The 20,937-nt window shown below is 48.5% G+C and overlaps 1 protein-coding gene across 1 annotated transcript in view; it reads left to right on the forward strand.

Moving 5' to 3' along the window:
* The window catches only part of LOC147710108 (E3 ubiquitin-protein ligase TRIM39-like), a 286,153-nt gene that overhangs the window by 139,824 nt on the left and 125,392 nt on the right, over positions 1-20,937 (forward strand). Inside the window, exon 4 of the mRNA XM_086920808.1 lies at positions 11,588-11,818. Coding sequence (XP_086776934.1) covers positions 11,588-11,818 — 231 coding nt within the window. The remainder of the gene's footprint in view (positions 1-11,587; positions 11,819-20,937) is intronic.

A 20,937-nucleotide genomic window follows, 5' to 3' on the forward strand; every position in this document is an offset into this window, starting at 1 on the left:
ACATTACAGGAGCACATCCCTTTACCTGTATACTAGTGACACAGCAGAGGAGCACAACCCTCCACCTGTATACTAGTGACACAGCAAAATAGCACAATCCTCTACCTGTATATTATTGACACATACAGGAGCACAACCCTCCACTGTATACTAGTGACACATACAGGTGCACAACCCTCTACCTGTATACTTGTGACACATACAGGAGCACAACCCTCTACCTGTATACTAGTGACACAGCACAAGATCAAAACCCTCTACCTGTATAATATTGACACATACAGGAGCACACCCTCCACTGTATTCTAGTGACACATACAGGAACACAACCCTCTACCTGTATACTAGTGGCACATAACAGGAACACGACTTTCTAACTGTATAGTAGTGACACATACAGTAGCACAACCCTCTACCTGTATAGTAGTGACACTGCACAGGAGCACGTCCCTCTACCTGTATACTAGTGACACATACAGGAGCACTGCCCTCTATCTATTTACTAGTGGCACATCACAGGAGCACAAACAACTACCTGTATACTAGTGTTACAGCACAGGAGCACAAACCTATACCTGCATACTAGTGGCACATCACAGGAGCACAACCCTCCACCTGTATACTAGTGACACATCACAGGAGCACGTCCCTCTACCTGTATACTAGTGACACAGCAGAGTAGCACAACCCTCCACCTGTATACTAGTGACACAGCACAAGAGCACAACCCTCTACCTGTATATTAGTGACACATACAGGAGCACAACCCTTCACCTGTATACTAGTGACACATAAAGGAGCACAACCCTCTACCTGTATACTAGTGGCACATCACAGGAGCACATCCCTTTACCTGTATACTAGTGACACAGCAGAGGAGCACAACCCTCCACCTGTATACTAGTGACACAGCACAAGAGCACAATCCTCTACCTGTATATTATTGACACATACAGGAGCACAACCCTCCACTGTATACTAGTGACACATACAGGAGCACAACCCTCTACCTGTATACTAGTGACACATACAGGAGCACAACCCTCTACCTGTATACTAGTGACACAGCTCAAGATCAGAACCCTCTACCTGTATATTATTGACACATACAGGAGCACACCCTCCACTGTATTCTAGTGACACATACAGGAACACAACCCTCTACCTGTATACTAGTGGCACATAACAGGAGCACGACCATCTAACTGTATAGTAGTGACACATACAGTAGCACAACCCTCTACCTGTATAGTGGTGACACTGCACAGGAGCACATCCCTCTACCTGTATACTAATGACACATACAGGAGCACTGCTCTCTACCTATTTACTAGTGGCACATCACAGGAGCACGTCCCTCTACCTGTATACTAGTGACACAGCATAGGTGCACATCCCTCTACCTGTATACTAGTGACACAGCAGAAAAGCACAACACTCCGCCTATATACTAGTGACACATACAGAAACACAACCCTCTACCTGTATACGTGTGGCACATCAAAGGAGCACAACCCTCTACCTGTATATTAGTAACACAGCACAAGAGCACAACCCTCTACCTGTATTACTAGTGGCACATCACAGGAGCAGAGGAGCACAACTCTCTACCTGTAAATTAGTGACACAGCACAAGAGCACAATCATCTACCTGTATACTAGTGACACAGCACAAGACCACAACCCTCCACAGTATACTAGTGACACATACAGGAGCACAACCCTCTACCTGTATACTAGTGACACCGCACAAGACCACAACCCTCTACCTGTATACTAGTGACACAGCACAAGACCACAACCCTCTACCTGTATACTAGTGACACCGCACAAGACCACAACCCTCTACCTGTATACTAGTGACACAGCACAAGACCACAACCCTCTACCTGTATACTAGTGACACGTACAGGAGCACAACCCTCTACCTGTATACTAGTGACACAGCAGAGGAGCACAACCCTCGACCTGTATACTGGTGACAGGTACAGGAGCACAACCCTCTACCAGTATACTAGTGACACTTAAAGGAGCCCAACCCTCAACCTGTATACTAGTGACACAGCAGATGAGCACATCCCTCCACCTGTATACTAGTGAAACATACAGGAGCACAACCATCCACATTTATACTAGTGAGACAGCACAGGAACAGACCTCTGTACCTGTATACTAGTGACACCGTCAAGGAGCGCGTCCCTCTACCTGTATACTAGTGACACAGCATAGGAGCAAGTCCCTCTACCTGTATACTAGTGACACAGCAGAGGAGCAAGGAGCACACCCCTCCACCTGTATACTAGTGACACATACAGGAGCACAACCCTCTACCTGTATACTAGTGGCACATCACAGGAGCACGTCCCTCTACCTGTAATGCTAGTGACACAGCAGAGGAGAACAACACTCCACCTCTATACTAGTATCACATACAGGAGCACAACCCTCTACCTGTATATTAGTGACACAGCACAAGAGCACAACCCTGTACCTGTATATTAGTGACACATACAGGAGCACAACCCTCTACCTTTATATTAGTGACACAGCACAAGAGCGCAACCCTCTACCTGTATACTAGTGACACAGCATAGGAGCACGTCCCTCTACCTGTATACTAGTGACACAGCAGAGGAGCACAACCCTCCACCTGTATACTAGTGACACAGCACAAGAGCACAACCCTCTACCTGTATATTAGTGACACATACAGGAGCACAACCCTTCACCTGTATACTAGTGACACATAAAGGAGCACAGCCCTCTACCTGTATACTAGTGGCACATCACAGGAGCACATCCCTTTACCTGTATACTAGTGACACAGCAGAGGAGCACAACCCTCCACCTGTATACTAGTGACACAGCACAAGAGCACAACCCTCTACCTGTATATTAGTGACACATACAGGAGCACAACCCTCCACTGTATACTAGTGGCACATACAGGAGCACAACCCTCTACCTGTATACTAGTGACACAGCACAAGATCACAACCCTCTACCTGTATATTAGTGACACATACAGGAGCACAACCCTCCACTGTATACTAGTGACACATACAGGAACACAACCCTCCACATGTATACTAGTAACACATACAGGAACACGTCCCTCTACCTGTATACTAGTGACACATACAGGAACACAACCCTCTACCTGTATAGTAGTGACACTTACAGGAGCATGTCCCTCTTCTTGTATACTAGTGACACTGCACAGGAGCACGTCCCTGTACCTGTATACTAGTGACACAGCACAAGAGCACAACCCTCTACCTGTATATTAGTGACACATACAGGAGCACAACCCTTCACCTGTATACTAGTGACACATACCAAAGCACAACCCTCTACTTGTATACTAGAGACATGCACAGGAGCACGTCCCTCTACCTGTATACTAGTGGCACATACATGAGCACTGCCCTCTACCTATATACTAGTGGCACATCACAGGTGCACAACCCTCTACCTGTATACTAGTGACACAGCATAGGAGCACGCCCCTCTACCTGTATACTAGTGACACGGCAGAGGAGCACAACACTCCACCTATATACTAGTGACACATACAGGAGCACAACCCTCTACATGTATACTGGTGGCACATCAAAGGAGCACAACCCTCTACCTGTATACTAGTGACACAGCAGAGGAGCACAATCCTCCACCTGTATAATAGTGACACATACAGGAGCACAACCCTCCACATGTATACTAGTGAGACAGCACAGGAACAGACCTCTGTACCTGTATACTAGTGACACAGTCGAAGAGCACGTCCCTCTACCTGTATACTAGTGACACAGCATAGGAGCACGTCCCTCTACCTTTATACTAGTGAAACAGCAGAGGAGCACAACCCTCCACCTGTATACTAGTGACACATACAGGAGCACAACCCTCTACCTGTATACTAGTGGTGCATCACAGGAACATGTCCCTCTACCTGTATATTAGTGACACATAAAGGAGCACAACCCTCTACCTGTATACTAGTGGCACAGCACAAGATCACAACCCTCTACCTGTATATTAGTGACACATACAGGAGCACAACCCTCCACTGTATAGTAGTGACACATACAGGAGCACAACCCTCTACCTGTATACTAGTGGCACAGCACAAGATCACAACCCTCTACCTGTATATTAGTGACACATAAAGGAGCACAACCCTCTACCTGTATACTAGTGGCACAGCACAAGATCACAACCTTCTACCTGTATATTAGTGACACATACAGGAACACAACCCTCCACATGTATACTAGTAACACATACAGGAACACAACCCTCTACCTGTATACTAGTGGCACATCACAGGAGCACGACCAACTACCTGTATACTAGTGTTACAGCACAGGAGCACAAACCTATACCTGCATACTAGTGGCACATCGCAGGAGCACAACCCTCCACCTGTATACTAGTGACACATCACAGGAGCACGTCCCTCTACCTGTATACTAGTGACATAGCAGAGGAGCACAACCCTCCACCTGTATACTAGTGACACAGCACAAGAGCACAACCCTCTACCTGTATATTAGTGACACATACAGGAGCACAACCCTTCACCTGTATACTAGTGACACATAAAGGAGCACAGCCCTCTACCTGTATACTAGTGGCACATCACAGGAGCACATCCCTTTACCTGTATACTAGTGACACAGCAGAGGAGCACAACCCTCCACCTGTATACTAGTGACACAGCACAAGAGCACAACCCTCTACCTGTATATTAGTAACACATACAGGAGCACAACCCTCCACTGTATACTAGTGGCACATACAGGAGCACAACCCTCTACCTGTATACTAGTGACACAGCACAAGATCACAACCCTCTACCTGTATATTAGTGACACATACAGGAACACAACCCTCTACCTGTATAGTAGTGACACTTACAGGAGCATGTCCCTCTTCTTGTATACTAGTGACACTGCACAGGAGCACGTCCCTCTACCTGTATACTAGTGACACATACATGAGCACTGCCCTCTACCTATTTAGTAGTGGCACATCACAGGGGACACGTCCCTCTACCTGTATACTAGTGACACATACATGAGCACTGCCCTCTACCTATTTACTAGTGGCACATCACAGGGGACACGTCCCTCTACCTGTATACTAGTGACACAGCATAGGTGCACATCCCTCTACCTGTATACTAGTTACACAGCAGAGGAGCACAACACTCCACCTATATACTAGTGACACATACAGGAACAGAACCCTCTACCTGTATACTGGTGGCACATCAAAGGAGCACAACCCTCTACCTGTATATTAGTAACACATACAGGAGCACAACCCTCTACCTGCATTACTAGTGGCACATCACAGGAGTAGAGGAGCACAACCCTCTACCTGTAAATTAGTGACACTGCACAAGAGCACAATCCTCTACCTGTATACTGGTGACACGTACAGGAGTACAACCCTCTACCGGTATACTAGTGACACTTACAGGAGCCCAACCCTCAACCTGTATACTAGTGACACAGCAGAGGAGCACATCCCTCCACCTGTATACTAGTGAAACATACAGGAGCACAACCATCCACATTTATACTAGTGAGACAGCACAGGAACTGACCTCTGTACCTGTATACTAGTGACACAGTCAAGGAGCGCGTCCCTCTACCTGTATACTAGTGACACAGCATAGGAGCACGTCCCTCTACCTGTATACTAGTGACACAGCAGAGGAGCAAGGAGCACAACCCTCCACCTGTATACTAGTGACACATACAGGAGCACAACCCTCTACCTGTACACTAGTGGCACATCACAGGAGCACGTCCCTCTACCTATAATGCTAGTGGCACATCACAGGAGCACAACCATCTACCTGTATAGTAGTGAGACATATAGGAGCACAACCCTCTACCTGTATACTAGAGACATGCACTGGAGCACGTCCCTCTACCTGTATACTAGTGGCACATCACAAGAGCACAACCCTCTACCTGTATACTAGTGACACAGCATAGGAGCACAACACTCCACCTATATACTAATGACACATACTGGAGCACAACCCTCTACCTGTATACTGGTGGCACATCAATGGGTTTTTTTTGGTCCTTATCTGACCTATCAAGCCTCTGCGTGTCTTACGAAGCCGCTCTTACGATCTGTGACCCCTCCGGCTTACCGCACTCGCTTGGGTCCTCCGACCGATCCCTTTTTGTGAGGGAGCTTGGTGTAATCATTAGACCAATTATATTAATCTTAAATTTTGGCCTCAACTCACAAAAGGATACCAGATGTTTAATGGCTTATCTTCTGCGCTCTCATAATCCAGACGGGCCATGGCGAATGAGGCCTTGAGCCAGTCCTCCCTTTTTGGTGGTAGGGGGTCGTTCCACCTCTTACAGATTTCCCTCCGGGCCAGCAATACCAAGTAAATTAGTATACCTCTGTTTTTCTGAGAGAGGTTCCGACTGAAACGGCCATCATCTCCAAAAAATACCAGTGACATGTTGATGTGTATAGAGGTGTTAAAAATATCTCGAATAGTGTCGCCCACCTCTGTCCAAAATGTTTTTCAGTTCTGGACACTCTAAGAAGACATGTAGGTCATTAGCTAGGGGTGGCAGACATCTTGGACATTTAGGGGGTGGCTCGGGGGCAAACTTGGCGATCTTAGCGGGAGTACAGTAAAGTCTGTTGATGACGAAGAAGTGGTTTGTTTTCAAACAGGCAGGTTTAACATATTTATACAAGACCTTTAACACCTTGGCTGCTAGGTGTTTTCCCCCCCTGTGCTGGAAATTACTCTTCTCCTGCATTCATGACGAGCTCAGCTCGTCATCAGCACAGCTCAACTGTGCATCATGACGAGCTGAGCTCGTCATCAGCATCGAAAGGGTTAATGAGGGCTCATATAGGGACTCTATTGATGGCCCAAGGGGGTTTGGGTCCACACCGCAGCTAAAGGGGGACCTCAAGATCTTCTGCTTCCAACAAGTTGTTATACCAAACTGAGGTTTCTTTCTTAATTGGGAGGGTGGATTGCTACAGCCCTTCAATCTCCCCATTCCCTCTAACTTCCCCCTTTTCTGCGTCATACCATGACACCAACTGTAGGTATGTGAATCTAGAGAACCCTGGCCCGATCTTTGCTCTCCGGTATTCCCATGGGTGTATCCCCCCAGAGTCTACTAGCTCGGCCCAGGTAGTGATGCCCGCCCTTCTTATAGGCAACGCCAAACTATCTCTAAGGCATCCCGGTGTTCCCGGTGCATCCCAAACAAGGGCATTGCCAGAATGCCCCTATGCCCCAGCTACATCTAAGCCTATACCATAGCTCCAAGGCCGCCCTCAGAACCTTCAGACGTACCCGCTTATAAAAATGCCTCACCGCCTCCTCCTCCTTCCGCTCTCGCCATTTCTCCTACCAGCCTGCCCCAAGCTGACTCCTCTGGTGTAACAAGTAGCATCCGGATGCTTTTAAACTGGAATGCTGCTGCATATAGCCTCACATCAGGAAGGGCTAGCCCGCCTTTCTTTAATCTGCGCCTAAGTTTTTTCCACGCCAATCGGACCCCTTCATCTCCCCACAAAAAGCTCCCAATCTTGCTCTGTACCTTACTTAGGCTTTCTTTCATGAAGGTTAATGGTATAAGGAAAATAAGTAAGACAGCTTAGGAAGAATGGCCATCTTTACCAAGTTGGTTTTTCCATAAATGGTTAAGGGAAGGTTCCTCCATCTACTAAAGAGGCCATCTATTTCTTTAGTGACCCTATTGAGATTAATCTGAGGTATTTTCTCCAAGTCCTTGACAATACAAATCCTCAGATGTCTCAACTCTGCGCTGACCCTTCCTGTCCACTCCAAATTCCAACTCTGCGCTGACCCTTCCTGTCCACTCCAAATTCCAGCACATCACCTCTGTCTTTGTTTTGTTAACTAAATACCCAGATAGGGATCCAAATTCCCCCATAAGCTCCTCTACTCTCGGAATCGCCGCCTCGGGGGCACTCGTGTATAGTATTAGATCATCGGCATAGAGTGCTATTTTAGAACTATATCGTTCAGATCTAAAGGGATGGATTAGATCGTCCAATCTCATCGCCTGTGCCAATGGTTCCATATATATATATTAAATAAAAGGGGCGAGATCGGACAGCCCTGCCTGGTCCCTCTCTGGATATTAAAGCTCGATGTTAGTAGCTCATTTAGAAGGATTCGGGCGGAGGCACCCTGGTAACAGTTCTGCAAGGTTTGTATAAAGATGGAACCAAACCCCGTTATCTTCAGAACCTCCCAAAGGTACACCCAACAGACTCTATCAAAAGCCTTGGCCGCGTCTAGAGCGACTACTGCCAAGGGTTCAGTCCTCTGAATGGCCAGATCTATATTGCCTATTAAGAGCTGCGTCTGCTCCTGAATATGTCTTCCTGCAACAAACCCTTTCTGATCCGAGTGTTTCAACTTCGGAATCAATTTTGCCGATCTCCCTGCCAATATGCCCATGAAGATCTTATAATCGGCGTTCAGCAGGGAGATTGGACGGTAGGAGTCCGCCTTTTTAGGGTCCTTACCGGGTTTTAAGGTCAAAACAATTGTTGCCTCCTTCCAAGACTTGGGCACCCTACCGGTTGGACAATAGACTGAGTTAAAGGTAACCCCCATTGCATACAGGAGCACAACCCTCTACCTGTATACTGGTGGCTCATCAAAGGAGCACAACCCTGTACCTGTATATTAGTGACACAGCTCAAGAGCACAACCCTCCACCTGTATACTAGTGAAACATACAGGAGCACAACCCTCTACCTGTATACTAGTGACACTTACAGGAGCACAACCCTCTACCTGTATACTAGTGACACAGCACAAGAGCACAACCTTCTACCTGTATACTAGTGACACTGCACAGGAGCACGCCCCTCTACCTGTATACTAACAACACATACAGGAGCACCACCCTCTGCCTGTATACTAGTGACACATATAGGAGCCCAGGCCCCCAGCAGGAGTGGAGACATACCTGACTCCACAGTATTCCTCAGTCCAGCTCTTCATGGTGACGATTGAGAGACAAACCTCTCATCAGCTGAAACACTCCTATTCCATGCCGGGGTGTGATATACTTCACCTGATGGCTCACACCCTGTTATTCTACGCTTGGGTGTGACATACCTTATCTGATAACTCACAGCCTCCTATCCTACGCAAGGACAAAATGTCACTCTAACCTCCACGTCCATCCTCTGTAGGAGTTTGCTGTAAATTACCTGAAGGAACTGGTGCTGTAACATTGGTTTATCTGGTAATTCTTGATCTCTTGTTTTCACAGCACAAAACTCATAATCCTGGTATAATTATGAATATGAAATTACTACATTAGTAATTCCACATCACTCTCTATGGGATAGATAGTAGGGTACCCCCTGAGCGTCTCCTCGGCAAACACAGCCAATGTCCTTTCAGCACAGGGCAGCCCGCACTCCCTAAATGTTGTATGTTCCATTCCCAGTGCTGAAACTTCCTGTTTCACATCTTTTACATTCTATTTTCTCGTATGAGTCGCATTGACTCACACTTGACTTAAGCCAGTCTCTCCTGTTGTGTGTCAATTTAGATACAGTATATAGGTTTCCCGATTTACACCCTTATATAGGCCCAATTCACTTTGCTCTTATTTAGGCATAGATATCCAATCCTTATTTAGGCATTATCCATGCTAACCAAATTCAGGCATGACTCTCATTCATGAAGTTCCTCTGCTCGACTTTTACGTCAATACTGACATTCCTAAACACCTACAAGGTATAAATATACCCTCACTTGCCATGGCAAGTCACGGCTGCATACTTGCATGGCTCGCCATGGCAATTCGGAAGGAAGTCGAGTCCCCGCCTGACGCAATGACCAGACGCTGTCATCCTCCTCGCAAAGAATCCAGCTACAGTGTTTCTGACTCCCCTTGCGGGGTGTTAGAGATCGAGACCCGGAAAGAGATTCAAACCTCTCTCATCCTAAGGTATGGAGCAGACTAGAACCTAGAGGGACTTTAGGCAAATCTTGGCAACACCAAAGTAAACTATAGCCCAACTAGACTATAGAAAAGCAGCACCTACTTCTTACCTTGTACTACACTTAGGTTAGGTACACCGGGGTAGAAATAGCTAGAAGCACCAGGTGAATATTCACATTTTTGCCTGTTATTTATGTATGTATTTTTATGAATATATGTCATAACGACAAACCATGTTATTGCAGTATTATATTATCTTATGGCTAACGCTGTACGTATTATACTTCGCATTCTGTCTTTTGATTGTAGCAGTTCATATCTCTTGCACGAGAAATAAGACTGTTCAATAAACCCTTTTTATTGACACGCCCGTCTACCTATTTCTGTGTAAACTCTGTAGAAACGAAGCATGCACGATTGACTGAGTAAAACTGTTATCTATTGTTTCCACAATTCCGAGACTGTTCCGATTCTAAAGGGAAACAAAGTTGTCATGCTTATGCAGTTGTCAGAAACTAATCCCTTCTTGTTTATTCGAGAAGTTTCTAGTGACCTCTGAGTTAGCTGGCACACACATGTAATTACGTTTTATGTACTCGATAGAGGCATACTGACCTCAGTCCTATGCTAGAACTATAGTGTATATTATTCCAATGCGCAGAGCCTATCAGTGATATAGGAACTACGCTACACTCCACTCAGCCAGTCTCTGGGACTTTGACTGCGGTGAATTCTCTTCCGTGCATTAGCTCCATGGATCGAGTGTCTCTGCCTGCAATGGGTTCTCTTCCGTGCACTCGCTGCATGGATCGAACGTCTCTGCCTGCAGTGTGTTATCTTATTTGCACTCGCTCCATGGATTGAGCGTCTCAGCCTGCGGTGGGTTCTCTTCCTTGCACTCGCTCCATGGATCGAGCGTCTCTGCCTGCGGTGGGTTCTCTTCCTTGCACTCCCTCCATGGATCGAGCGTCTCTGCCTGTGGTGTGTTGGCTTCTTTGCACTCGCTCCATGGATCGAATGTCTCTGCCTGCAGTGTGTTATCTTATTTGCACTCGCTCCATGGATTGAGCGTCTCAGCCTGCGGTGGGTTCTCTTCCTTGCACTCGCTCCATGGATCGAGCGTCTCTGCCTGCGGTGGGTTCTCTTCCTTGCACTCCCTCCATGGATCGAGCGTCTCTGCCTGTGGTGTGTTGGCTTCTTTGCACTCGCTCCATGGATCGAGTGTCTCTGCCTGCGGTGCGTTCTCTTCCTTGCACTTGCTCCATGGATCGAGCGTCTCTGCCTGCAGTGGGATCTCTTCTGTGCACTAGCTCTATGGATCGAGCAAATCTGCAGCTTCACAAATTCTGACCTCTCTACAGTTCGCAAGGTGACTGAGGGAAGAGGGAGGGCAGGAGTGTGAGAAGGACAGAAGACGGTAGAAGGGAAGGTAGTAAGAGGCTGCAGGTCAGAAATTAGGAAAAGCACGCTAGTGTTCTGAAGAAACTATGAACCTCTCCACCTCCCTCTGGACTCCCACTCTAAGGACGGCTTGTTGGAAGCTTTTTAATATCTAACCATCTTTTCTTTGCTCCTGACAGGACACGTTAAGAATTGAGAAACAGAAAATTGAATCTGAGTTTAAAAAACTGCAGCAGCTCCTGAAAAAAAATAAGCAAACACTGCATAAAACACTGGAGGAGATGGAGAAGAAAATCACCATGGTAGAAAATGCAAATATCACAAAACTGTCCAATCAAATCACCTCTCTCAATGCCCTGATAATGGAGATAGAAAAGAAGTGCGAGGCACCGGCGTGGGAACTCCTAAAGGTGAGATGCTGTTTGGTAAATACAGCAAAAGAAGGAAGTGGATTATTCATATTTTGTGTGCCGCATTACATGTGTCAGCGGAACACACATGATCTCCTGTCAGGGTTAATGCACAGTGACACCATGCACTCTGACAGGCACACAACAGACAGACATTTTTAGTTCGAGGCATGTGGGCTGCTGAATTCATATCTGTGCATAGATCGCCGCCTAGTGTTGGGTCTGGATGATTGCACATTGTTGTCCTGGAAGAGTCTTCGAAGTATCACGAGATAGGTGGCTCCTCCCCTGGACTACAGTGCGCATGGGCATCGCCTCCATCCCCAGATTGTTTTTTTCCGCCATTGGGTTCGGATGTGTATCGGTTCCCTCTGTCGGAATCGATAGTTGTTTAACTTTCCTGACTTGAGACCAAAAGGTCTTTAGGATTGGCGTCGGTATTGTTCATCGTTCGGTTTTGTTTATTCATCGGCTCCGAACACTTGCTGCCCTTCCGCGTGCTGTCGGCGCGGCCGGGCCTACACGACGCTCCAGACTACTTAACATGGAACGAACTCCATTTAAGAGGTGCCCGGTGTGCACCTCAAAGTATTCACACCTCGACGTGCACCCAGTGTGCAACAAATGTTTGTCGCCGGACCACGATGAGGCCAGGTGTATGGCCTGCTCCAAGTTCCGGTGTAAGGAAACTCTCAAGCTTCGTCGGGCCGCTAGACTCCAGGCCCAGCGATCAGCGCCCCCGCCAGACAACATCTTCGAAGAAGACGTTCCTGACGACACCGTCTTTCAAGTTTCGGACTCCAGCCCGGCGTCGGAGGAGGAAAACTACGACGCGGGGGACGAGGAGTTTGAGGAGGTCGTCGGAGAGGTAGGGGATGACGACGGGGCCATTGCCACCGTGGAGGATAGCTCAGAGGAAGAGCATCCTCAAACTGACTCTGGGGTCAATCCCCATTATACGGCCCAGGTCGAGGGATCGCCTTCGGGCCTTACCCAAGACCTCAATACTCGTCCCACGACCCCGCCTCCGGGCCCGGCCACGGACATTGGCGATGCGCCACTCCCGGTGAAGAAACCGAAAGTGAAGCCATCAGGGTCAACACCAACGGTATCGAAACCGAAAGTGAAAGTCGCACTGGTGGGACAGAAGGCTCCAGAGGCCTCAGCGCCTAAAAAGCCCAAAATGGCCGCCGACATCAAAAGCCACGCCAAGATGGCCGACCCGAAGACCCCGGCGTCGAAGCCGAGGGCGAAGACGACCGACGCGGCCGCGTCGGCGCCGAAGATGATCGAGATCGATGACCCGAAAAAAGCTTCGAAGAAGCGTCAAGACGACCCCAAAGCTCTGGCTGCGCCGATTCCGGGCGTGAAGGCCAAGGGTGGTGATGTGTCGGCGCCGAAGACCGTGCCTTTGATCGCCGACCCAATTCCGGACTCGGGGGAATCGCTCAGGCTGGTCCAGCCCTCCCCGTCCTTGACCAAAAAGGTCGCGGAATCCCTTCAACGTATTCAAAAGGACGCATTGGCTCCCGAACCGAAGAATGTGGCGCCGAAGCCTCCACAGAAACCGGCGAAGGCGCAGGCGCCGATCCACTTCACTCTGCCGCCGAAGACGACGCCAAAGGCTTTCGCTTCAAAACATGGGGCCGGGGTGCCCTTGAAGCTGGTGTCGACGCCTAAAGCGTCATTGGTGGTGCCGAAGCCTCGGCTCCAGCCACTCGCGGACGAGGAGCATCGAGAGGTTGTCATCGACGCCAACACAGGCAAACTCTCTCTCCTTAAAAGGAAGATTACCCCGGAGCCAGTGTTAGAACATTTTCGTATTCCACTCAAGAAGAAGTTGGGCTCTGCGGGTACTTCTGCCCCTATGGAGCCTACATCTCCACAAAATCTAGAACTCTCACCAACTCATTCTAACGCTGGGGAAGGTGACGGAGATGAGGAGGACGAGTACAATTATCCAGCATACTCGGATCCAGAAGAGGTCCATGAACCTTGGTCTGCTGGAGGCGACCCTGAGGACCCTCAGTCAGGTCACGAACCGCAGCTTTTTGCAGCAAAAACTTCTCCAACAGAGGACTCTGCAGCCTTCAACGCTCTAATTGAGAGAGCTGCGGCTAATCATGATGTCGACCTCCATGCGGACCCAGTGGATGTCGATTTCCTGTTTGACACTTTCTCAGTGGCTGAAAAGTCGGTCAAGACATTGCCCATGCTCAAGGGAGTGCTCAAGCACGCGCCGGAGGTTTTCAAGGAGCCCACTCGGGCGCGTGTCATCAATCCTCGTATTGACAAAAAATACAAGGCAGCGCCCACTGATCCAACGTACATCAAGGGACACTTGCCACTGGATTCTTTGGTTGTATCAAACGCACGCAAGCGGGCAAACTCGCAGACCACTAGTGATGCTCCTCCCCCAGACAAAGAATCAAAAATCTTTGAAGCCTCAGGGAAACGTATTGCTGCGCAGGCAGCTAATATTTGGCACATTTCAAACACGCAGGCCCTACTTGCACGCTACGATAGGGCGCACTATGACACCCTAGAAACACTTCTGCAGCACTTACCTGACCAGTACAAAGAGGGAGCGGAAATGTTAATTCAGGAGGGGAAGCTAATCACCAACGCTTCCATTAAGTGTGCACTGGACGTGGCTGATACCGCCTCCAGGGCTATAAACACTAGCGTGTTACTGCGTAGGCATGCATGGCTTAGAATATCAGGCTTCAAGCCAGACATACAGACAACCATCTTAAATCAAACAGTTAATCCAGACCACCTGTTTGGCCCTGAAGTGGATGCAACCCTTGAAAAAATGAAAAAAGACACGGACACTGCTAAGTCTATGGGGGCCCTCCAGTCCCAGCAGTTTCGGGGTGGTTCCTTTCGCCGCTCCAATAACAGAGGCACCTCAAGGGGTCAGGCATCACAATCCACGCAGTACTATAAGGGCAACACCCAGACCTCATACACCAACAAGGGTAGAGGTGGTTACAGGGGTAACAACGTCAAAGGCAGAGGACGTGGAAACAACAGCTCCAGGTCCTCCACCACCAACAAACAGTGACGCCTTGTCACTGCCCCCCGACCACACAACACCGGTCGGGGGGAGACTCCAGCAGTTCCTGCCCGCGTGGAAATCCATCACCACGGACAGGTGGGTCAAATCTCTTATCCAGTACGGTTACTGTCTAGAACTTACTTCCACACCACCAAACATACCTCCAAGAAACCGTCCTATGTCCGGCGAGCACTTGCACTTGTTGCAGCAGGAGGTCAATGTCATGTTGCAAAAAGGGGCAATAGAGCTCGTGCCACTGCAAGAAAGGGGAACAGGAGTTTACTCTCTGTACTTTCTAATCCCCAAAAAGGACGGATCCCTCAGGCCCATCCTGGACCTCAGGCCCCTCAACTGGTACATTCTGTCGGAGCACTTCCATATGCTCACGTTGCAGCAGGTTCTTCCTCTGCTTCGGCAAGGGGACTTCCTGGCTACGCTAGATCTCAAGGATGCATACTTTCACATTCCCCTGCATCCTTCACACAGGAAGTACCTCAGATTCACAATTCAAGATCAGCACTACCAGTTCAGGGTTCTGCCTTTCGGGGTCACCACAGCGCCAAGAGTTTTTACAAAGTGCCTGGCGACTGTGGCGGCGCATCTAAGACGCCAGAACGTCCACGTCTATCCCTATCTGGACGACTGGCTCATTCAGGCAAAGACAGAACAGCAGTGCGCCGACCACGTGTCCCGCACCATTCATCTCCTGCACGATCTGGGATTCTCGCTGAATTACCCAAAATCCCATCTCCAACCCGCCCATATACGGCAGTATCTGGGCGCGACAATAGACACTCTGGCAGCCACTGCGCAGCCAAATTCAGTGAGAATCGCCAGTATCCAGGCGCTGATCCAACGATTCAGTCCTCAGCACTCGCTTCCAGCGAAGGTGTTTATGCAGTTGATAGGCATGATGGCCTCCTGCATATCCATCGTCCCGCACGCGAGACTACATATGCGTCCGCTTCAGGAGTGCCTAGCACGTCAGTGGACTCAGGCTCATGGGCAACTAACAGACCTAGTGTTGGTGAGCGGTCGGGCGTACAACTCTCTGCATTGGTGGAATCCACAAAACCTTTGCAAGGGCCGACCGTTCCAAGAGCCTGTGCCACAGATTATTCTGACAACGGACGCTTCTCTCCAAGGATGGGGAGCGCATGTACTCCACTACACAGTGCAGGGACTATGGACGCTACAGCAAAGGCAGATGCACATCAATGTATTGGAACTGATGGCGATCTTCATGGCCTTGAAGGCATTCAAAGTACATCTGTGCAAAAAGGTCGTGTTGATCCGGACGGACAACATGACGGCCATGTACTACATTCAGAAGCACGGTGGCACACACTCTCCGCAGCTGTCTCATCTGGCTCAGAGCATGTGGAAGTGGGCCATTCAGAGGAACATCTTCCTCATGGCGGAGCATCTCCCAGGCAAGGACAATCAGATGGCGGACCTGCTCAGCAGGCACAGCCACCAAATGCACGAGTGGGAGATACATCCATCAGTACTCCAACCGTACTTCCAAAGGTGGGGTCATCCAGAGATAGACCTGTTTGCCACAAGGGAGAACGCAAAATGCCAAAGCTTCGCCGCCAGGTTCCCACACCCGCAATCGCAGGGCAATGCGATGTGGATGAACTGGTCAGGCAGATTTGCGTACGCTTTTCCCCCAGCACCTCTGATACCGCTGGTGGCACGCAAGCTCAGACAGCACTCGATGACTCTCATCCTGGTTGCTCCAACGTGGGCTCGCCAACCATGGTACACCAAGTTTCTGGAACTTTCCGTGGTACCGCATCAAAGGCTTCATCTCACACCCAGCCTTCTGACGCAGAGCCATGGCGACATTCAGCACCCAGATCCGCAACAACTCAACCTGGCGATCTGGCTCCTGAAGTCCTAGAGTTTGGCTACCTCAATCTTCCCCCCGATTGCATGGACATCATTCGGGAGGCAAGGAAGCCCACTACTAGAGCATGTTATGCGGCTAAATGGAAGCGGTTTGTCGTTTACTGTGTAAACCACAACATTGACCCGCTGGATGCTTCCATTCAGAACATCATTTGTTACCTGTTCCATCTGTACCAATGCAATTTGGCGTATTCTTCCATCCGCATTCACCTGTCTGCAATGGCCGCATACCTCCAGAATAGGCAACACCTATCACTTTTCAAGGTTCCTGCTATCAAGGCATTTCTGGAAGGACTCAAAAGGGTCATTCCACCACGGACACCACCAGCCCCAGAATGGAACCTCAATGTGGTTCTTACAAGGCTGATGGGTCCTCCTTTTGAGCCACTGCACTCTTGTGAGCTTCAGTTTCTGACTTGGAAGGTGGCTTTCTTAGTAGCAATTACATCGCTACGGAGGGTTAGTGAGTTGCAGGCACTCACCATCCAAGAACCATTTTTCCAAGTTCATGCTAACAGGGTGGTGCTCCGCACTAACCCTAAATTTCTACCCAAGGTTGTATCTCAATTCCACATAAACCAGACAATTGAGTTGCCAGTGTTTTTTCAAAACCCTGAGTCGCTGGCGGAGCGGATGCTCCACACCCTTGACGTCAAAAGAGCCTTAATGTACTACATTGACAGGACAAAGGATTTTCGAAAGACCAAGCAACTTTTCGTTGCATTTGCCTCACACCACAAGGGTAACGCTATTTCCAAAGCTGGTATCGCTAGGTGGATCGTGAAATGTATTCAGATCTGTTACACTAAGGCTAAGCGCACTCTCACAATTCCACCAAGAGCCCACTCCACCAGAAAGTTGGGGGCCTCTATGGCTTTCCTTGGGAACATTCCCTTAGAGGATATTTGTAGAGCAGCCACATGGTCTACCACACATACTTTTACTAAACATTACTGTGTAGACGTGCACTCTAAACAGCAAGCAGCTGTTGGTCAGGCTGTTCTCAAAACACTTTTTCAAACTGCTGCAGCTGGCACGGGCGGCCGCCAATAATAGGAGGACTGCTATGTATTCTATGCACAGCTATGAATTCAGCAGCCCACATGCCTCGAACTGCAAATGCTACTTACCAGTATGCATCTGTTCTTGGCATGTAGGGTTGCTGACATTCATATCGCCCGCCCTCCTCCCCGGCGCCTGTAGCAGCTGCAGTATTCATATATATATGCTCATAGCATGGTCATCACTCACATAGTTCACTCCATCTCGGCCAATGGCTAAAAACAATCTGGGGATGGAGGCGATGCCCATGCGGACTGTAGTCCAGGGGAGGAGCCACCTATCTCGTGATACTTCGAAGACTCTTCCAGGACAACAATGTGCAATCATCCGGACCCAACACTAGGCTGCGATCTATGCACAGATATGAATGTCAGCAGCCCTACATGCCAAGAACAGATGCATACTGGTAAGTAGCATTTGCATTTTGTTGCCTTCGATGCTGAGAGCTCAATATAACATAGAAACTGTTGACTTTACATTAACTTCTTACAGTGTCACATACAGGTCAATAATCCATCTCAATATGAAGACAAGTTGTTTTATATTCATGCATTTTTTTCTGTTATGGGCGTTGCAGCACACCAACCAATCCCAGGAACAGTAATTAACATATGGAGAAAGGGAGCAGTAAGTAAAAAAAGCAGGATAAAAATGTGCAGCATAATCAGAAGAAAAATATTGAGAATTAGAAAGAAACCAAGTTTCTCAGAAGTATGAAATCACTTCTTTCTGTTCTACAGCGTTTACTTTTTTCTAATGGACCCTACATATTATTAACCTAATGTTAGGGTGAACAGTAAATGTATTGTATTGGCATTTATATAGCGCACTACTTACCCGTAGGGTCCCAAGGCGCTTCGACCGCTGCGAAACCCTTCCTGGCTTCCCTGAGAGATGGTCCCTTAATGGGTATCTCCAGGGTGAGACCAGGCATCCCCGGCGGTCTGGTGGGGCCGTTAGTGAAGATGAGGCAAGCTAATGCCCAGAGTTGCCGAGTGTGATCGCTGATCAGAGTGGGCACCGAGGCGAGAGAATTATCGAGTCCGCTGACCCTGGTCCAGAAACCTGCCACGCCGGGAATCGAACCCTGGTCCCGGGCCGTCCTCTGCTCTCGGGTCTGCCGCCTCTAACCAGTGAGCCACACTACTTCACTCCAGTGAGCTTTATAATTCGTCATTTAGAAAAGGTAATGATTTTATAAAAATATTTCTTTTTTGGCATGTTGTTATATCACAACAGCAGATCACAGATGTATATCAATAAACATATCCGCACTTAAGTTCACACAGTAAACATTAGTATGACCACATATCAGCAAGCAATGTAGAAGTGGAATTTGTGTACATGGAAACGTGTTGTTCCAATATTATAGCAAATGGAAGTAACAAAGTTGTTATAGCTACATCAGGGTGATGCCAAAAATAGAAAGTTACGGTTATAATAACAAAAACTGCCAACAACAGATTAGGTCCTCAGGGCGACAATTGAAACACAATAGCAATGATCACTGTAATAACAGGGTGTATCGCAGGAGCATCTGTTCGAGGGGGATGGGAAGCACAGTGCACACAGAACATCCGGCCCAAAAAAGCACCCAACGGGCCGTGGAGACAGACCAGGTCTCCTAGGTCCCCCGACGTAGGGCACAGTCTAGGCCAGCATCGACGTCGAGCCATCTCACAAATCCAACCATCACACAGGGGTGTCTGATTTGTCAAGGAGTTTAAGCACTTAAGTATCCCAGAGGCTTGCAGCCCCACCACCCCCTCGGAGATGCTGGTCATGAGACATGGTGTCAGCCTCCGCTACTGCCCATTTATGTACCGCTCGATGCAACATTCCACCGAGGGGGCTGTGCTGCCTTCCAGGACATTGCTATCAGGCGTTTAAATAGAGCTGTGACCAGGTCTACCAATTTCATTCAGTGTTTGATGCGTTTCGTCCGTTTAGCAAGCTCTTGCGAGCATGGCAGAGGATCGGGAGGTAAGTGCACATCAATTACTGCCAACATATGTTCCATCACCTGCACTGATACCTGTGTTAGTGTCGGATAATTCCACACCATGTGTAAAAATGTCCCTTCTGGGTGTCCAGAGCGCGGGCACAGCGAGGCCACACCTTGGAACCTCTTGTGGAGCCACTGCGGTGTAAAGTAGGTTTGATGTAAATAATGAAACTGCGTAAACCTCAGGTGGGCATTATATGAAACTCTCTTCACATGCTCCACTGTCATCCCCCACTGTTTAATTGTCAAAGCCCCCAAAATACTCCTCCCTTTCGAGGCTTACTTTGTAGTGCATGGTCCGTGTCAGCAGCCTGCTGAGATATGAATGTCATATTATGTTATGTTAACCTGATTTGTAAAGTGCACGGCTACTCAGCAGAGTGTCCCGGCACTCAGGCTAAGGACAACAGACCAAGGAACCTAACGTGACTTGCTGAAGAGGCATGTCTTCAGTTTCCTCTTGAAGGCAGTAAGATTACTGACCAACTGGGGTCTGCTGGAATTTTGTTTCAGTTGAGTGGTCTCAAGTAAGAAAATAATCTCACGCCTACTCTAAGACGATTGATTCGCGGTAGGGGATGAACGAAGGGTACGCACTGGGATTTATTCGCTGATCCTGTCTCTGAGGTAAACCACGCCGGTGCCGTGTAAGGCCTGATGAGCCTTATGCATTAAGACCATGGCCTTAAAAACACTCTTCTTTTTATAGGGATTAAGTGGAGGCCTTTATATGGAAGGACATGTGAGACCTAGGTGGGAGTCTGAGTAGCAGTCTAGCTGCCAAATTCAACCGCCTGGAGTCTATTGAGAAGAAAATCAGGGCGACCGAGGGAGAGGGCATTCCCATAATCCAGTCTCATGTGTAGGGCATCGTGACTGCCCTTCTGCCCAATCCATGTGTTAGGATACACTGTATCCTATAGTTTGATGGTGGTTCCTCTTGGCTCACTTACAAAATAAGTGCCTGTGAGTAGAAGCCGGGCTGCCACCAGATGAAACAATGTATAAAAGAGGAACAGTCTAATAAAGGTTCAGGGACGGACCGGAAAGAGTTAACTTCATTTCGGCCCTTCTCCC

Source organism: Lissotriton vulgaris, chromosome 5, assembly GCF_964263255.1.
Source record: "Lissotriton vulgaris chromosome 5, aLisVul1.2, whole genome shotgun sequence".
NCBI classification, from domain to species: Eukaryota; Metazoa; Chordata; class Amphibia; order Caudata; family Salamandridae; genus Lissotriton; species Lissotriton vulgaris.